Genomic DNA, 18,492 nt, shown 5'->3' with positions numbered 1-18,492 from the left:
CAGATGCCCTGGTTGGTTGGTTGGTTTGGGGGATTAAAGGGACCAGACTGCCATGGTCATCGGTCCCTTTTTCCAAAGACAAAGAACACCCACAGAGAATAAAAACAAGGAACAGAAGAGATCACAGACGACACAGAACAAGAGATACTGAGACAAAGACAAGACAAAACAAACTAAAACCACACAGAGTGTGACGGTGGTTGGCCGACCATAGACATAAAAAGGAAAGGCCAACCACTGAGAAACACATTAAAAAATCAGTGTAAAACCATAGGCCAAAGGCCAGAATCAACACAAATCATTAAAAGAAAACAGAAACACTCAGAGTAAATGATAAAATCCCCCTGCCCGAATAAAACGTAAAACTGAGTCAGCCATAGTGGAGTCGTCTGTTAAAAGGGCAGGGAGCGTAGCAGGCAGCGCAAATGTCTGCCTGACCACAGCTAAAAGGGGGCAGGCCAGCAAAATGTGGGCCACTGTCAAAGCTGCCCCACAGCGACATAGAGGAGGGTCCTCCCGGCGCAGTAGATAACTGTGTGTCAGCCGGGAGTGGCCAATGCGGAGCCGGCAAAGAACTACTGAGTCCCTGCGAGTGGCTCGCAGGGATGACCGCCACACAGCCGTCGTCTCCTTGACAGCACGGAGTTTATTGCGCATTGTCAGTTCCCGCCATTCAGCGTCCCATAGCGCCAAGATTTTGCGGCGGAAGACTGCCCGCAAATCAGTCTCTGGGAGGCCAACGTCCAGAGATGGCTTGCTGGTGGCCTCTTTCGCCAGGCGGTCAACATGTTCGTTACCCGGGATACCGACATGACCGGGGGTCCACACAAAGACCACAGAGCGGCCGCAACAGGCGAGAGTATGCAGAGACTCGTGGATAGCCATCACCAGACGAGAACGAGGGAAACACTGGTCGAGAGCTCGTAAACCGCTCAGGGAATCGCTACAGATAACGAAGGACTCACCTGAGCAGGAGCGGATATACTCTAGGGCACGAAGGATGGCGACCAGTTCAGCAGTGTAAACGCTGCAGCCATCCGGCAAGGAACGTTGTTCGGAATGGTCCCCTAGAGTGAGCGCATATCCGACACGACCAGCAACCATCGAACCGTCAGTGTAAACAACACCAGAGCCCTGATACGTGGCCAGGATGGAATAAAAGCGGCGGCGGAAGGCCTCAGGAGGGACTGAGTCCTTAGGGCCCTGTGCCAAGTCGAGCCGAAGGCTAGGGCGACGAACACACCATGGGGGTGTATGCAAAGTAGCCCGGAAAGGAGGTGGAACAGTGAAACCCTGGAGCCCAGAGAGAAGCTCTTTGACGCGGACCGCTATTGTACAACCAGACCGCGGCCGACGTTCTGGCATACGGACGACCGACCGCGGGAACAGGAGGCGATAGTTTGGATGCCCGGGCGAGCTTAGTACATGGGCAGCATAAGCGGCCAGCAAACGTTGGCGTCGGAACCGCAGTGGAGGTACACCTGCCTCCACTAGTACGCTGTCCACAGGGCTGGTGCGGAAAGCACCAGTGGCAAGGCGTATCCCGCTGTGGAGAATCGGGTCCAGCACCCGTAACGCAGATGTAGATGCTGAGCCATAAGCCAGGCTCCCATAATCCAGACGGGACTGGATTAACGCCTGGTAGAGCCGCAACAGTGTAGAGCGGTCGGCGCCCCAGCGGGTGTTGCTCAAGCATCTCAGAGCGTTTAGATGCCGCCAACACGTCTGTTTAAGCTGCCGGATATGAGGCAGCCAAGTCAACCGGGCATCGAAAACCACCCCCAAAAACCTGTGGGTCTCCACCACAGCAAGGAGTTCGTCGGCAAGATAAAGCCGCGGCTCAGGATGGACTGTTCGGCGCCGGCAGAAATGCATAACGCAGGTCTTGGCTGCCGAAAACTGAAACCCATGCGCTACAGCCCAAGACTGCGCCTTACGGATAGCGCCCTGTAGCTGACGTTCAACAGCTGCAATGCCAGTAGAGCTGTAATAAAGGCAGAAGTCGTCAGCATACAGGGAAGCGGAGACAGAATGTCCCACGGCCGCAGCAAGCCCGTTAATGGCTATTAAAAACAGACAGACACTTAAAACAGAGCCCTGTGGCACACCGTTCTCCTGGACGTGGGAGGAACTATACCAGGCCGCGACTTGCACGCGGAAGGTACGACACGACAGAAAATTGCGGATAAAAATCGGCAGAGGACCCCGAAGACCCCATCCATGAAGCGTAGAAAGAATGTGGTGACGCCATGTCGTATCGTACGCCTTCCGCATGTCGAAAAAGACTGCGACCAGGTGCTGACGGCGGGAAAAGGCAGTACGGATGGCCGACTCCAGGCTCACCAGATTGTCGGCGGCGGAGCGGCCTTTACGGAACCCACCCTGAGATGGAGCCAGAAGGCCCCGAGACTCCAGTACCCAATGCAAGCGCCGACTCACCATCCGTTCAAGCAACTTGCAAAGAACGTTGGTGAGGCTAATGGGACGGTAGCTGTCCACCTCCAGAGGGTTCTTTCCAGGCTTCAAAACGGGGATGACAATGCCTTCCCGCCACTGCGACGGAAACTCCCCCTCGACCCAAAGACGGTTGTAAAGATCGAGAAGGCGCCGCTGGCAGTCCACTGAAAGGTGTTTCAGCATCTGACAGTGGATGCCATCTGGCCCAGGAGCGGTATCAGGGCAAGCAGCGAGGGCACTGCGAAATTCCCACTCACTAAATGGAGCATTGGAAGATTCTGGGTGGTTGGTGCGAAACGAAAGGCTCCGACGTTCCATCCGCTCTTTAATGGAGCGGAAGGCCTGGGGGTAATTCGCAGAAGCGGAACTCATACCAAAATGCGCTGCTAAGCGATTGGCAATGACGTCGGAGTCAGTACAAACTGCTCCATTCAGTGAGAGCGCAGGGACGCTGGCAGGTGGCCGATAGCCGTAGACGCGTCGAATCTTGGCCCAGACCTGCGAGGGAGTGACATGGAGGCCAATGGTGGACACATACCGCTCCCAGCACTCCTTCTTGCCTTGGCGGATAAGGAGGCGGGCCCGCGCACGCAGCCGTTTGAAGGCGATAAGGTGGTCGAGGGAGGGGTGTCGCTTGTGACGCTGGAGCGCCCGCCGGCGATCTTTAATCGCTTCAGCGATCTCAGGCGACCACCAAGGCACAGCCTTCCGCCGAGGGGACCCACAGGAATGGGGAATGGCAGATTCGGCGGCAGTAACGATGCCGGTGGTGACCGATTGAACCACCGCATCAATGTCATCGGTAGAGAGAGGCTCAAAAGCGGCAGTGGAGGAGAACAAGTCCCAGTCAGCCTTATTCATAGCCCATCTGCTAGGGCGCCCAGAAGAGTGGCGCTGTGGTAGTGACAAAAAGATCGGAAAATGGTCACTACCACACAGGTCGTCATGCACACTCCATTGGACAGACGGTAAGAGGCTATGGCTACAGATTGAAAGGTCAATGGCGGAGTAGGTGCCATGCGCCACACTGAAGTGTGTGAAGGCACCATCATTTAACAGCGAGAGATCGAGCTGCGACAATAAATGCTCAATGATGGCGCCTCGACCTGTTGCCACTGACCCACCCCACAGAGGGTTATGAGCGTTGAAGTCGCCCAATAGCAAGAAAGGTGGCGGCAATTGGGCGACCAGTGCAGCCAGGACATGCTGCGAGACATCACCATCCGGTGGAATGTAAAGACTGCGGACGGTAACAGCCTGTGGCGTCCACACGCGTACAGCGACAGCCTCTAAAGGCGTCTGGAGAGGGACAGATTCGCTGTGCAGAGTGTGAAGGACATAAATGCAGACGCCACCAGACACCCTTTCATAAGCTGCTCGGTTCTTGTAATAACCCCGATAGCCACGGAGGGCGGGGGTTCGCATCGCCGGAAACCAAGTTTCCTGGAGAGCAATGCAGAAGAAAGGGCGAAGGCTGAGAAGTTGGCGGAGCTCAGCTAAATGGTGGAAGAAACCGCTGCAGTTCCACTGGAGGATGGTATTGTCCATGGCTGAGAAAGGCGTGACAGGACGGGGAAGGCAGATTACGCCGCTGGGTCACCTGCTGCCTCCGATTGAGCACCCGTGCTAGTGTTATCCATGGCGTCTGAGGGACCGGCGAGTTCTAGGTCCTCAGCGGGCGCCAGGATCTCGACCTCGTCCTCAGACGCAGAGCTGTAAGGGGGCGGTGGGGTGGCTGCCACCGCGAGTTCCTTGGGCTTAGAGCTCTTCTTCTTTGATTTCTCACGCTGCTCCTTGGGTTTAACTGGCTGGGAGGGCTTCACCGATTCAGTCTCCGGGACGGAGGAGGATCGTGAAGCCCGTCGACCAGCTGATTGCGGGCACTTACGCCACTGGCGGTCGTCAGCCTTCCCACTGGTGGAAACCTGGGAAGGGAGGGACCCGAGGGACCCCTTGCGAGCGTGAGAAGCCGAAGAAGTTGGACACTTCTCCGGCTTAGAAGCAGGGACGGACGTCCCTGATGGGGGGGATGGTGTTGCCCCTGAGGTAGGTGGCGCAGGAGCAACCCGGTGGGTAGAGCCCCCCACTGGCAAGGGGGCAGGAGGAGTCTTACTGGGTATCGAGCTGGCTGGAAGTCGTGAAACTGATGGGGCGGGCACAGGTGTCGTAGCGGCGGCGTAGGATGACGTCATTCGCACGGGATGTAATCGGTCGTATTTCCGCTTGGCTTCAGTATAAGTCAGTCGGTCCAGGGTCTTATATTCCATGATTTTGCGTTCTTTCTGGAAGATTCTGCAGTCTGGCGAGCAAGGTGAATGGTGCTCCCCGCAGTTGACACAGATGGGAGGCGGGGCACATGGAGTATCGGGATGAGACGGGCGTCCGCAATCTCGACATGTGAGGCTGGAAGTGCAGCGGGAAGACATATGGCCAAACTTCCAGCACTTGAAGCACCGCATCGGGGGAGGAATATAGGGCCCGACGTCACATCGGTAGACCATCACCTTGACCTTTTCCGGTAACGTATCACCCTCGAAGGCCAAGATGAAGGCACCGGTAGCTATCTGATTTTCCTTCGGACCCCGATGAACGCGCCGGACGAAATGTACACCTCTGCGCTCTAAGTTGGCGCGCAGCTCGTCATCAGACTGCAAAAGAAGGTCCTTATGGTAAATAACTCCCTGGACCATATTTAAACTCTTATGCGGTGTGATCGTAACAGCAACATCCCCCAACTTATCACAAGCAAGTAACCGTCGTGACTGGGCAGAGGATGCCGTTCGGATCAGGACCGATCCAGAGCGCATTTTTGACAAGCCCTCCACCTCCCCAAACTTGTCCTCTAAATGCTCGACGAAGAACTGAGGCTTTGTTGAGAGAAAAGACTCCCCATCAGCTCTCGTACAAACTAAGAATCGGGGCGAATAAGTGCTACTGCCATCCTGAGATTTACGGTCCTCCCACGGCGTGGCCAGAGAGGGGAACGTTTTCGGATTGTACTTTTCAGCATTAAATTGAGCCCGAGAACGCTTAGAGACTGCTGGCGGCTGGCCGCCAGCGACAGATGATGTACCACGCTTCATTGCGGGTCATCCGCCCTGATGCCACCTACTCCGACCAAGGGCCCTCCCCACGGGCGCCACCCAGCCACAGCAAAGGCCACCTGGCAGGATGGCCATTGCCGGGAGTCCCGATGCCCCAGGGAGATGGGCATCTACTCCTTGGCATACGTGGGGAGTGAACGGCGCAGGCATCAGTAGAGCGATCCCTGTGTTGTCAGGGGGCTACAACCAAGAGGGTACATGGCGACCCCACCACAACGGACTGGCTACCGTGCTGGATCTTAGGTGCAAAAATGGCCAAGGTCGTCGTCACAGTTAAAAGAAACACTGCAGAGTGCAGCGTGGTAATCGCCCATGAGATCGAAAACGAGCGGGACACCATCGCAACGACGAGAAAAACGGCAATAGGTCTAATTGCACGAAGGATACAGTGCACCATGTAAGGTGCCCTTCCCCAATTGACTCGCTCTTCGGAATAATTTGGATAGATGGAGGTCAAACCCGAGAGGGGACCATCACTTAAGGCCGAAACGTTTGAGACTCCTTTTAGTCGCCTCTTACGACAGGCAGGAATACCGCGGGCCTATTCTAACCCCCGAACCCGCAGGGGGAGCAGATGCCCTGGAAAGGAGAAAGGAAGCCAGGAACAAATGGCTGAAGGGGACAAATCTGGCACAGGCCAAAGCACAATTTGAGGAGGTCCGAAAGACTACACAAGCAATTCTGAGAAGAGCAAAGAGGAAATACATAAGGAATATCATCACTGAAGCAGAAACAGACTTCAGAGGACAAAAGACGAGGGAAATGTTTCTGAGGGTGAAGTACCTCTGCAAAGGTCACCAGGCCAAGCAGAAATTTGTCGAAGATTTCTGTGATAAGATCCTGGCGAACGATAGGGACATAGCTGAGAGATGGAAAGAGTACTTTTGACAGCTGCTAAATTGTGATGAACCCGAACTGCAGTTTGATTTCCAGTACCCAATTACAGATGATGCAGACTATCCCCCACCTACCCTGGATGCGATAAAAACCAGAATCAGACACCTTAAACAGAATAAGAGTCCAGGTGAAGATGGAATACAGGCTGAAATGATCCTGGCAGGAGGAGAGAAACTTGCAGAAAAAATACACCGACTGATACAGGCAATATGGACCAAAGAAGAACTACCAGGAGAATGGAAAACAGCTCTGATTTGTCCAATACATAAGAAGGGTGACAAACTGGAATGTGACAACTATCGAGGAATCGCCCTGCTTAACGTCTGCTATAAGATCCTGTCCAATTGCCTCATACATAGAATTCAGCCAGTGGCAGAAGCGGTGGTTGGGGAGTACCAGGGAGGTTTCCGGCCAGGACAGTCAACAGTAGATCACATCTTCAGTCTCCGGCAGCTCACTGAGAAACTGGGTGAATATGGTAAATATTTGCATATTTTATTCGTTGCTTTTAAGAAGGCCTATCATTGCATACATCGCAAGAGCCTGCTCAACTGTTTAAGGGAGTTTGGCATAGCAGAGAAACTCATCAATCTTATAAAGATCTGTCTGAACGAAACACACGCAAAGGTGAAGATGGGAAATCGCGTAACTGAGGAATTTGAAATTGTGACAGGAATCAGGCAAGGAGATGGGTTGTCCCCTATCCTGTTCAACTTTGCCCTCGAGAAGATCGTACGCAAGACCTTCCAAGAGAACGAAGGGATTGAAATTGAAGGAAAGAGACTGGCATACTTAGCCTATGCAGACGACATGTGTTTACTCTCTAGGTCGGAAGGGGAGTTGGAGCAAATGACCAAAGCACTAAAGGAGGCTGCCAGCAAATTTGAGCTAAACATAAATGAAGCTAAGACAGAGTACCTCGTTATGACACATGGTCATTGTCAGACTGCTGATCATCTACAATCACTGCAGGTTGGGGACCATTCCTACAAGAGAGTGCAAGAGTTCAAATACCTAGGGGCACTTTTCACTGAGAACTCGTCATGTGAAGCAGAGATCAATGCCAGAATACAAGCAGGAAACCGATCTTACCACAGCCTAGCACAACTGCTTTGGTCCAAATCTCTCTCCAGACAGTTCAAGATTCAACTGTACAAAACCCTGATCCAGCCTGTTGTTCTATATGGCTGTGAGACATGGAGTATCCAGAAACAGGACTTCAATAAGCTCCTTGTCTTTGAGAGAAAAGTGCTTCGGAAGATCTTTGGTCTGGTTCTGGATGCAGATACAGGGAAATGGAGGATCAGATACAACCAAGAGCTTGAGGAACTATACCAGCAGCCCAACATAGCAGGAGCTGTCAAAGCCAAACGAATGCAGTGGGCCGGCCATGTGGCCCGGATGGAGGATCACAGATGGCCTCGGAAGCTCCTGGATATCACACCTACAGGAAAGAGACCGCCAGGGAGACCCAAGAAGCGTTGGAGGGATGGACTCCATGAAGATTTAAAACAAATGTCAATAGATGTGGACGAATGGCGGATAGCAGCAATGGACAGAATACAGTGGAGGAGGAAGCTTGTAGATGCGTGCGGTTGACTGGGCCTGATCACATAGTAGTAGTAGTAGTAGTAGTAGTAGTAGTAGTAGGTTTCCTAAATTGCCTCTATTACTGAAGGACAATCACTGTAGATGGTTTGTCCTGGCAGGAAATATCTTTGACCTTCATGGAATTATGGATGAATACTCCTATTTTATTTGCCCGGTTAGTCATTTCCATGAGCACACAGGCCTTATCACTGACTTGCTGCTCTCCACAGCTGCCCATCACAAAGACTCTGTGGCTAAAATTACTGTCATTCAACATTTGTCACATCACCCTTCCACGGTCATGTATCATGCCATACAAGACGAGAAATGAGGACCTAGGACCACGTCTCAACTTTGACGGCACTTCTGCATGTCAACAGACATTGTGGACTGTCAAATTCCTGTATGAATTGCAATTACAATTATTGTCACATGCTTCTGATCTACAGGAAAATAAGTTATGCCTTGCAGATCAAGCATATAGAATCTTGCAGCACAGACAAATTCTCACTAGCCCAAACGGTCATTTGGATGATAATGCTGGCACTACGAGCCAACTCCCTCCCCCCTCCCCTCCCCCTCTGCCCCAATCCACTTCCTTTAGTTGATAGAGCCTACATGGGAGTACACACAATTGCCTGGAATGATACACAGCCACCAGGTGGTAACTTTCATGCACTACCTGCACCAACTCCCCAATCACTTCCAACCTCTATTGAGGAAGCAGCCAAACAACGCGACACACCTCTCTCTGGAGAATCCAACAGAAGGCATGCACACAGCATGGCTTACTTCCCACCCCGTGCACCCCCTCTGCTGGTTCCATGTTGCATTAGGAGATGCTGCTCAGAACAGGTGCCCACCCTGCACTGTAAACTCTGTGCATGGACCAGTTTAGGTGCACTGGCCCATGCCCCTCCTACATCACACCTTGTCAAGCAACAGTCGATGAATGCCTTCTCATCTCACAGTGGTTGTCTTTACTTTATAGACCACATGTCAGTGCTCCAGTTCCTTATCAATAGTGCTCTGGAGGCTAGTGTTATACCTACAGCACTGATCCCTCCTCGCATATTCCCTACACAAACTGGCACTGCACACACCAAACATCTCACACATCAAAGTCCTCAGTGCTAAGGATCTCCAGGCCCACCTAATATCTAAGCTGTGCTTCCTATGTCATTCCACATTGCTGATGGTGATAAACTGGAGTTTGGAAATTATTTCCTTTGACATATAGAATTTCTACCCAACATAAAGTTAGCTTCACCACTACACAATGCATATGGCACACTAATTCTGAGCTAGTTCAGCACCGCTTCTTTCATGCTGCCTATTGAGATCCCCTCCTACACTCCCTTTCCAAGTGCTGTATGTTTTCACCCCAGCTCACCATTTCACTAGTCGAGCTTTTGCTCAAGTGCTCTGCTGTCGATGCTCTTTAAGTGCACAGGCCCTCACTATGTCAACAGTTTGATACTGTATCTGCACAGCTCGTACAGGCTCTTCACATAGCACACCAGCTCTCCAACACAATTTCCTCACAACTGGGCAATGTGGCTGCTATCAAGTGATATTGGTCTCTTCAGTGTCTCATCCCAGTCTACTGTACCCTTGTGCTGACAGTGATGCTCCTCAGAAGGGTTGCAATAACATGATTGTGACAATGATCTCTAATGGCACATGCCACAGGATTAATAAAACGGAGGATCCACCTGTACATCATAATAAGGCCTTAATCCAAAAAAGTTACAACATGCCAAGGCAATTGTCAGCAAACTACTCAACAATAGGATTATTTGCACTTCGGACAGCAATTGGTCTTCCCCCATACATACTGTGTGGTATTGACAAATTTCACATCACTGCTTACCATCCACAGAAGAAAGATGGGTTACTTCTTCTATACAGATCCTGAACTCTCGAACTATCATGGATAACTACCAGTCTCTCACATCCAAGACTGCCCAATTGCTTAAATGTGTACAGGTATCCTGGACTGCCACAAGGCTTACCACCAGATACCTGTGTTCACTGAAATATTTCAAAAATTCCACTGATTACTCCCTTTCGGCTTTATGAGTACTGCCCCATGCTTTATGGCCTCAATAATGCAACCCAAACATGGCAGAGGTTTATCAGCTCTCTCTGTTCAACTTGACATTCACATATGCTTGTTGTGATGACCTTTCGATTCTTTCATCTATCACCGAGGAGCATAAACAGCACCTGTCACAGGTCCAAGTGACACTGCACCACAACAGTGTCAAAATCAATCATGCAAAGTCACCTTCCTGGGTTATACTGTTTTGTCGGATGGTATGCAAGCGACATCTGATCACGCCGTATTCATTTGCACCCTAACTTTACCTACAGACTACTGTGAACTATGTAGCGTCCTCAGTACCACAAATTTCTATCGCCACGACCTCCCACAGGTTGCCATATCTGGGCACCACTTACCAACTTCCTCATTTGTAAGATTATTTCAGTCACTAGGAAGGTGCCTTCAATGAATGATACAATCGCAGTTCTCAAGTCACCCACGTTGTCACGCGTTCTCAAATTGTGCTCAGTGCTCAAATCTTGGTTACTGCGGCCACAAGAGACATATCGATTGTGGGCAGTACTGCAGCAGCATCTCAGCATCACAACTGAGCCTCTTATGTTCTTTTCTAAGAAACTTCCACTCTCTCAGTGCAAAAGGTCAACGTTTCACCACAAACTTCTCACGGTCTGCGAGACAATCAAACACTTCCATGACAATATTGAAGGGTGCGAATTCACCATCTTTACAGATTACTGCCTGCCGGCTGACACATCTGTAACCCTGGAAAGAATGTTTCTCCTCAATGGCTTTGGCACATGGAGCTCATCTGCCAGTATTACACAAATGTATAATATGTACAAGTGTTCGATAATGTCATTGCAGATTATTTGTCCTGTGTAAATGTTATCTCAACTCCCATGGACATGAATGAGCTGGTACACCTACAGACATGATTCTGAGCTCGCCGTAATGCTGATAGACACAAAACACTCTGTAACACTTGACATCGCCTCCTCCCAGGTTCCTCCATACACAAAGCTACCACAAAACTAATCACTGAACATTTCATCATAAAAACTGATTGTTGCACTCGGCCACACAATTTTATCCCGTGTCAGAGGAGTCATGTGGAATGGCATACTGAGGCCCCTCTTGGACAATTCAGCATCCCCAAGGGTCATCTACGTCATGCCCATATTGACACAGTGGGACCACTAGTACCCTCAGATGATTTTTACCACATTCTGTCTCTCATCAATCAAGTCATGAAATGGGTTAAAGCTGTTCCCCTCCCGACCATACGTCCAAAAAAGTTGCCCATGTTTTCATTAACTCCCATACTGCCCACTTTGGCTGCCAGTCCTCAATTACAACTGACCAGGGCCACAAATTTGAGTCTTCACTCTTCTCAAAACTTTGCAAGCTGTGTGGTATAGACAAATTTCACATCACTGCTTACCATCCACAGAGAAATGGTCTCACAGAATGTTCACACCATACACTTAAGGCAGCACTCATGTGCCTAGTGGTTCCTGCCTGGAAGCGATACCGTGTGCCTTTTAGGAATATGCACAGCTTACAAGGAGATCTCCAGGCATCATTCACAGACATCTTGTGCGGTGAGCCCCATATCCTAAGGATGATTGATGAGCTTCCAGCATTAGTTGATCATATACGCCCACACATCACACACACCAGTATGCCACCTCCACATCCACATTCTCTATCCCATGTTTCTGTCCTTAAGGAACTGACTACTAGTGATTATGTGATGCTCCATGACGTCTCTGTTTTAGCATCATCACAGGTTCCTTATTCGGCCTCCTCAGAAGTCCTCACTCACAGATGGAACACCTTTGGCAACATACTTAACAGCAAATGTGAGACGAACTTGGTGAATCAACTGAAACCTGCCTTGTCATTCACCAAAAACTTTACTCAGGCGGCATCGGTCATCCAGCTGGACCCGCTCGATGACCCCTCCCAGCCTTCTGTGGCCTCAGATTCGTCTTTCCATGATCCAATGTACAATTTTCGTGCTGACACTGAGTCACTTCCCCTCAAGTTTTCCATCTTGCCACCCAGTGTTTCAAGTGATATGTGTGACTATAGTGTAGTACTGTGTGGGCCTCTGCACATCCAAATACCACTGTTTTCACTGTTGACATCACAGGTGTCAACCTGATGACCTCTGTATCGAGGTCAAGAATGGCATAGCCTTCATCTTTACCATTTCACCACTGCCTCAAGATGATGCCTCCACCATGCACATATGGCTCCTGAACTGTTTTCAGCTTCCTCCCAGCACCAACCAAGATCTTAATATGGAGAAGATATCCTCCAACAGTCGACACACTATCATTGTTCCTCTCTAACCTCTGATTCTCCAATTATGGACATCACTTCAGCCAATGACCTCTCGTGCTCCCCAGTGGGATGTCTACTCAACTTGAGTGGATGCAAATTATTGTCAATGGCATAGCCTGCTCTGCACCTCCCCCAAGCTCTGCATTTCCTGGGAAGGGAGGGGTCACTCTGTAGTGGCTATCAGCCACTAGAAAACTATTGTTCATCTTTGATGTTATAGTCTTTGGCTCTTCTCTCATTGTGTTCGTGTCTGCACACCATTATGAGTTATTCAATTGTATTATGCTTCTGCATTTAATTAAAGTTTTTGATAACAATTCGCTTGTTGCCATTTACAACCTTTACCATATCATTGTTAGGATTGGAATTACCTTAGAGTAATTTCAGAAGCAATTAATAGGTTGTAGTGAACCACTGTCTCTCATTTCACTTCCACCAGCAGTTTAGGCTAGCAAGATATGCAGAAAAGTCTGTATGTAATGAGAAAGGCAGGGTAGAGAACTTGCTTCCAATACCTTATCATCATCATCATCATCATCATCATCATCATCATCTGACCACACACTGCTGTTGAACTGTCTCCAGAAGCTTAGTTTCGAGATTTATCAGTATGTAGAAAAGACGGATTTTACCTCAGATCTGGGATATTTGCAAGAAGAGCTCAATCACCTACAGAAAACTTTTTACATTGTAAAGGCTACTTCAAATAGCAGATTTGGTACACATTTCAACCTACTCTTGTGAAACAGAGCGCGGCCAGAGAATACAGATGGTCTGAAAAGGTTGGTCAGTTTGTTACATGATGACAGTATTTTATCAAAGATTAGAATAATTACTCACAAGAACAAATAAAATATGCTTTATGCTCTGTGGCATTCGTATATCCCCTCCAAAGATCTGAGAAGAACAACAACAAGGAAGAAATTTATGAGATTTATCTCTCTGTGGGAAATGATGTATTAGCCCAGTAGCTGGAACATAAGCAGATGAGCACTGTTGATCACAAGAAAAAGGATGGCTTCAAAGAAATGCCCAGATCCTCACTACTGTTTCCTCCTCCTGAGACTGTGTTAATAAAGAAGCTACCCACATATTCATAAGTGATAATTAACAGAAAAACAGGATATAATGTTAGCAAGGAATGGAATCCAGCAATGGCCATGCTACTACAACAAAGACTATGGGAACAGCAAATCAAGAGGCCTCTTTTTAAGTCTTCAGATTTGACTGCCCACTTAAAAATCTATTTTTATTAGCTTTCTTCAAAGTGCTCAATGATAGGTTTAAAAGTCATTCTATGTACATGATCAGTTACACTGGCCATGACAGTTATCTCTTTGGTTCTTCCACCAACAGTTAATACTATCACCTGAAGATAACACGCTGTTGTTTCATCAGAAATATTGCAGAAGCTTTGTGATATCATCTAACGTGGGACCCAAGAGTCTCACCTACACCTCTATTCCACATCGAAGTTTTGAGCTGGACCGTGAGCCTCGACTGTATAACTCAGTTGGTAAGAGCATTCCCAGCAATAGCAAGAGTGCAGACTGGTATTTGAGTGTTAGTGAAGCATAGTTTTAGGCTGCCAGGAAATTTCATAAAATTATAAAAACAACTGCCAATTTAAAAAATTCCTTCTGATCATTGCACTGTTCTAAGATGAGGCAACAGAAGCACAAAATGGCGGAGGCATTAATTAAAAAATCCTAACAAAATCCTTTAAAGAGGCTGTAGCTATGTCAAGGAATAGGACAAGAGCTATTTCATATGATGATAATGATAACCCTGAAATCAAGCCACATGGACCACATCCTGTTAATTGGCTGATGCTTCGTTTTATCTGTCAATGGCATTACTGAGCATCAGTATACAAGAACATGAGAGAAATACACCACCCTCCTGGACTTAGCATTGGCTTTCCCGAACTATAGCAGGTAGTACATCAATTGACTTTGTGAGGTTCACTGAACTCCGCTCCAATCCTTCCACGAAGGGAACATCTTTGGTTGTGCCACCAATCAAATATGGGTCTTTGGTGTGGCTGTGAAACAAGGTAACTGCTTAGCTTCAGAGAGAGGCAGACTCCATTTCTTATGCAGTTTTGAAATTACAGACATTCATTTCTATCCTTGTTGATGATGGACAATCGCACACACATTTTCTGAAATATGTCACTTCACTCTATTCTAAGTCATATGTTAATTAGGTGTCAGTGAACAAGCTTCAGCAAGTAGCCTTTATTGTGGAGCCAATTTTCATTTATACAGTATTTTCATTTTTCAGCATTGCCTCAGTAAATTGAGAAATAATGCAACCTATGTGAACACTTAATCAAAATCTGTAATATCAAAGATCATAAAAAACTTCCAAACATCATTGATCCTCTTACTTGAATGAATGAAAAAGGACGGTAGATTGGGATTTAAAGGCCTGCCAATAGTGGGATTATTAGAGGCAGATCACAAACTCAGATTGGCCAAGGAAGGGGCAAGAAATCAATCTGTGGCCTTTTCAGAGGAAAAGTTCTGGCAGCCTTCTTAATATATTAAGAGAAGTCACAAAAAAAAAACTAAATTTAGATGACTGGGTGGGTTATTGAACCCCATCAAAGATAGGTAAGGGCAATAGAAGTGACATAATCCTCAGCACATAATGCAAAGATTTACACTAAGCAGAATATGAAAGCAAGATGAACACTGAGTCTTCCCATGCTTCCTAGTCATAATGTGTGTGTCTTTCACCTTTTCTATTTCTCTAGAACTTTATTGCACTCAGGTAAATATACCTTATTCCTATATTTATTTGGCTGAAATAATAAAAATGTTTCAGTAGCCATGTTAATACTGTATTGCAAGGGGAAGGAGGAAGATACAGCCTCTACACATAGTTGTTAGAGATCAAATATTTATTTCACTAACTGGAATGATGTAATACAAATTATACAACAGGGCAAGACCATCACCAAGGGAAATGGTAAAGTCATGAGGGCTAGATGCACAAAAAAAGAGCTGCAGTGAATGGTAAATAATTGTAATTTGGTGAGGGTAAACCCCATTCAAATGCATGCCCTCAACAAAGAACATGATTCAACATTCACAGTCTTTGCAATTTTTCAACAGGTAAGAGATACTTCTCTCTCATCTGGATAGAAAATTCATTGAGGCTGTAGGGTACTCAGATGACTTGATAATAATATCAAACTCTACATTCCTGCACTGTGAAAAAGCAGTTATTTCACATGGAGGCATGGTAACAATGAAACACACTGGAAAATTTAATCAGCAAAATGCTGTCTTACATGGTGATGTATCCAAGTGGATTTGTATATGACAGGATATTGAACTACAAGAACAATATGCAAAACTAAAATATAGCATTGTTTAGTAAAACTGTGCTGTTTGTGACTTGAATCACTGGTAAAATAAAGTCATTTTATTTTCATAATGTAGACTTTGAAAGTTAAAATCGTTCAAGTTTTCTATCATTTAGTAATAACCAACTAGAGCCAGAAGAACTGGTGAATGTCATAGTATTCATAACGTAGACTAAATTCCATTTGATCATGTTTCTCTGATATTCTTATGATCAAGATGTTGATAAATTATCCAGTTATTGGAAATGTAATACAGTTTGACATCGGCAGTGTTTCAACAAAACTCATGCCAGACAAAATGAGTAAAATGTGCTTATGAAATGTGCATTTAAGTTATACTGCAAATAATTACTAGCATATAAAATACGGAAACTGGCTTGTTGGGTTGAGGAGGACCAGGTGAACTGAATGAGGGAGAAGATGTTGAGTCTATACAGGAATGTGGATAGAGTGTTCTCACCCTCAAACCACATCATGAACATGTCATCAAAGATTGTGAGTCAGGTGAGAGGTTTTGGATTCTGGATTGTTATGAAGGATTCTTCTAGATGGCCCATGAACAGGGTGGCACAGGGTGTTGCCATTTGGGTGCTAATTGCTGTACCACATATCTGCTTGTGGTAATGCCTTCAAAAAGGAAAAACAATTGTGGGTGAAAATATAGTTGGTCATGATGACCAGGAAGAAGGTTGTACATTTGAAGTCAGTTGGGCACTGGGAAAAGTAAGGCTAAATAGGAGGAAGGCCTTGGGCATTGGGGATGTTAGTGTAGAGGGAGTTGTCATTGACAGTGATGAACTGGGTGCTAGGTGCTAAGGGAACAGGAACTGTGGAGAGTCAGTGGAGGAAATGGTTAGTTTATTTTATACAGGAGGATAAGTTACAGGTAACAGTCTGAAAGTGTTGATCTATGAGATTCTCTAGGTGAGGTCAAAATAACCAGCCACAATGGAGTATCCTGGGTGGTTGGGTTTATGGAATTTATGAATCCCATTAAAGGTAGGAAGAGGAGGAGTGGTAGGGCTGAGAAGAAAGATAGACTCAAGAGAGAGGTTCTAGGACAAGCCTAAGGATCTGAGGAGAGCTGGAGATAATGATGGATTTCTGTGATGAGGACTGTGGCAGGGTTTGTAGGTGGACAAATCTGATACCTATCAGAGACCTTACATGGTGTAATCTGTGCAGTTAAAAACCACAGTGGTCAAGCCTTTGTTGGCAGATAGTATTATGAAGGCAGGTATTAGTTATTAGGTGGTGCATTGCAGTTCTTTCTGCAGATGTACGGTTTGTTTCCATATTGAGGGATTTGGGGGAGGATGGTGAGGCTATGTTCAAGGATATCCCACAAAGTTAATAGGGGATGATTTGAGGGCAATGGGAGTCAATCATGGTTGTCTGGATGAGTGAACTGAATCAGGCAGGGGTTGGTATTGCATTTGGATGGAGTCTGATTGGTAGGGTTGGTGGCAAAAAAGTGTTTCTGTTATAGAGGCCTGGAGGAGGAGAGAAGATTTTTAACAAGCTGAGCTTTATTGATTTGAGTAGGTGAAAAACTAAGGCCTTTGGAAGGAACTACTACTTCTATAGAACCGAGGCTTTTGGAGAACAGGTTCACAACCGTCTATCAGAACTGTTTATGTTCTGGATTCTGGGCAGTGTAGGAGAGAGTATCTGAGGGTGTGGTAAACACAGTAGGTCAGCAAGGCAGGGTTTGTTTGTTAGAGGAGATGTGGGGATGGTTTGATGGAGACTCTTGTGAAGGTGACGGACAGTGGCAGTCCAAGGTGGGAATAGGAAGTGAACTCATTGGAGAGTTTTTTGACAGAGTGTTGTGCATGCTGCTCTCTTTGCCAGAGAGCAAAACTTTTAATCTGGGAGATTGGTTACAGGAGTTTGGGACTGCAGAGCAGGAGAATTTTACAGATAGAGAGGAGGAATTGCAAGGATGTCTGTGTGAGGAGTACAAGAAATGTGTGAATATAATGTTCCCATTATCACAGATTATGATTTTCTTCACAAACAGCATGTTACTGCAAGCAACTTACACATTTTCTGCTGAACAATGGTCACCCAGATTGCCATCTTGTGACGACCTTGCAGCATTATCTTCCAGAGATTCATCAGGAGACTCTGGCTTCTGAAAAGTTAGTTCTGCTAAATAGGAACTTCCTCCAGAAGAAGCTGATGGTATCAGTGGATAAACAGTTTTGTGGTCTGTAAAACAGTAAAGTCGTTCATTGTGTCAAACACTGAAAGAAGTAATGACAGAATTCTTATTTGTATTCAAACATACCTGATGCTGTTTGCCTACAGTTGTGTGATCAATGTTGTCATTGACAGGTCATTAATTGTGTTTACCAATGATATAAAAGAGTTTGCAGCCAATAAGTGAGATACACAATGGCATCATATTTCATGACATTCTAACTCTGATGTTCTAACTCTGAATTCATCTCTCAAGAAAGCTCTGTGTCTGATATGAAAGAGCTACTTAATTTTCCATGCCAGATGATGTCTGTTTTGTTTCATCCATTTATTCACTCTTTCCACATTGTGTTTACAGCAGCAGAGTTGGTGCAGCCTATGGGAAGCTGGTCTCCCACATCAGTATTTGCTGTCATAAAATTTTTAACACATCTGCTTACACAACC

At 46.9% G+C, this 18,492-nt stretch overlaps 1 protein-coding gene across 2 annotated transcripts in view; it reads right to left on the bottom strand.

Annotated features, from left to right (window-relative positions):
* The window catches only part of LOC126470348 (NIF3-like protein 1), a 97,909-nt gene that overhangs the window by 22,337 nt on the left and 57,080 nt on the right, over positions 1-18,492 (bottom strand). For both annotated transcript variants that reach the window (XM_050098141.1, XM_050098149.1), the window contains exon 4: positions 17,887-18,055. In XM_050098141.1, coding sequence (XP_049954098.1) covers positions 17,887-18,055 — 169 coding nt within the window. The remainder of the gene's footprint in view (positions 1-17,886; positions 18,056-18,492) is intronic.

Source organism: Schistocerca serialis, chromosome 1 (genome assembly GCF_023864345.2).
Source record: "Schistocerca serialis cubense isolate TAMUIC-IGC-003099 chromosome 1, iqSchSeri2.2, whole genome shotgun sequence".
In the NCBI taxonomy this organism is placed as follows: domain Eukaryota; kingdom Metazoa; phylum Arthropoda; class Insecta; order Orthoptera; family Acrididae; genus Schistocerca; species Schistocerca serialis.
Note: the sequence above shows the minus strand (reverse complement) of the source record. Positions and strands in the feature narration are given on the sequence as shown.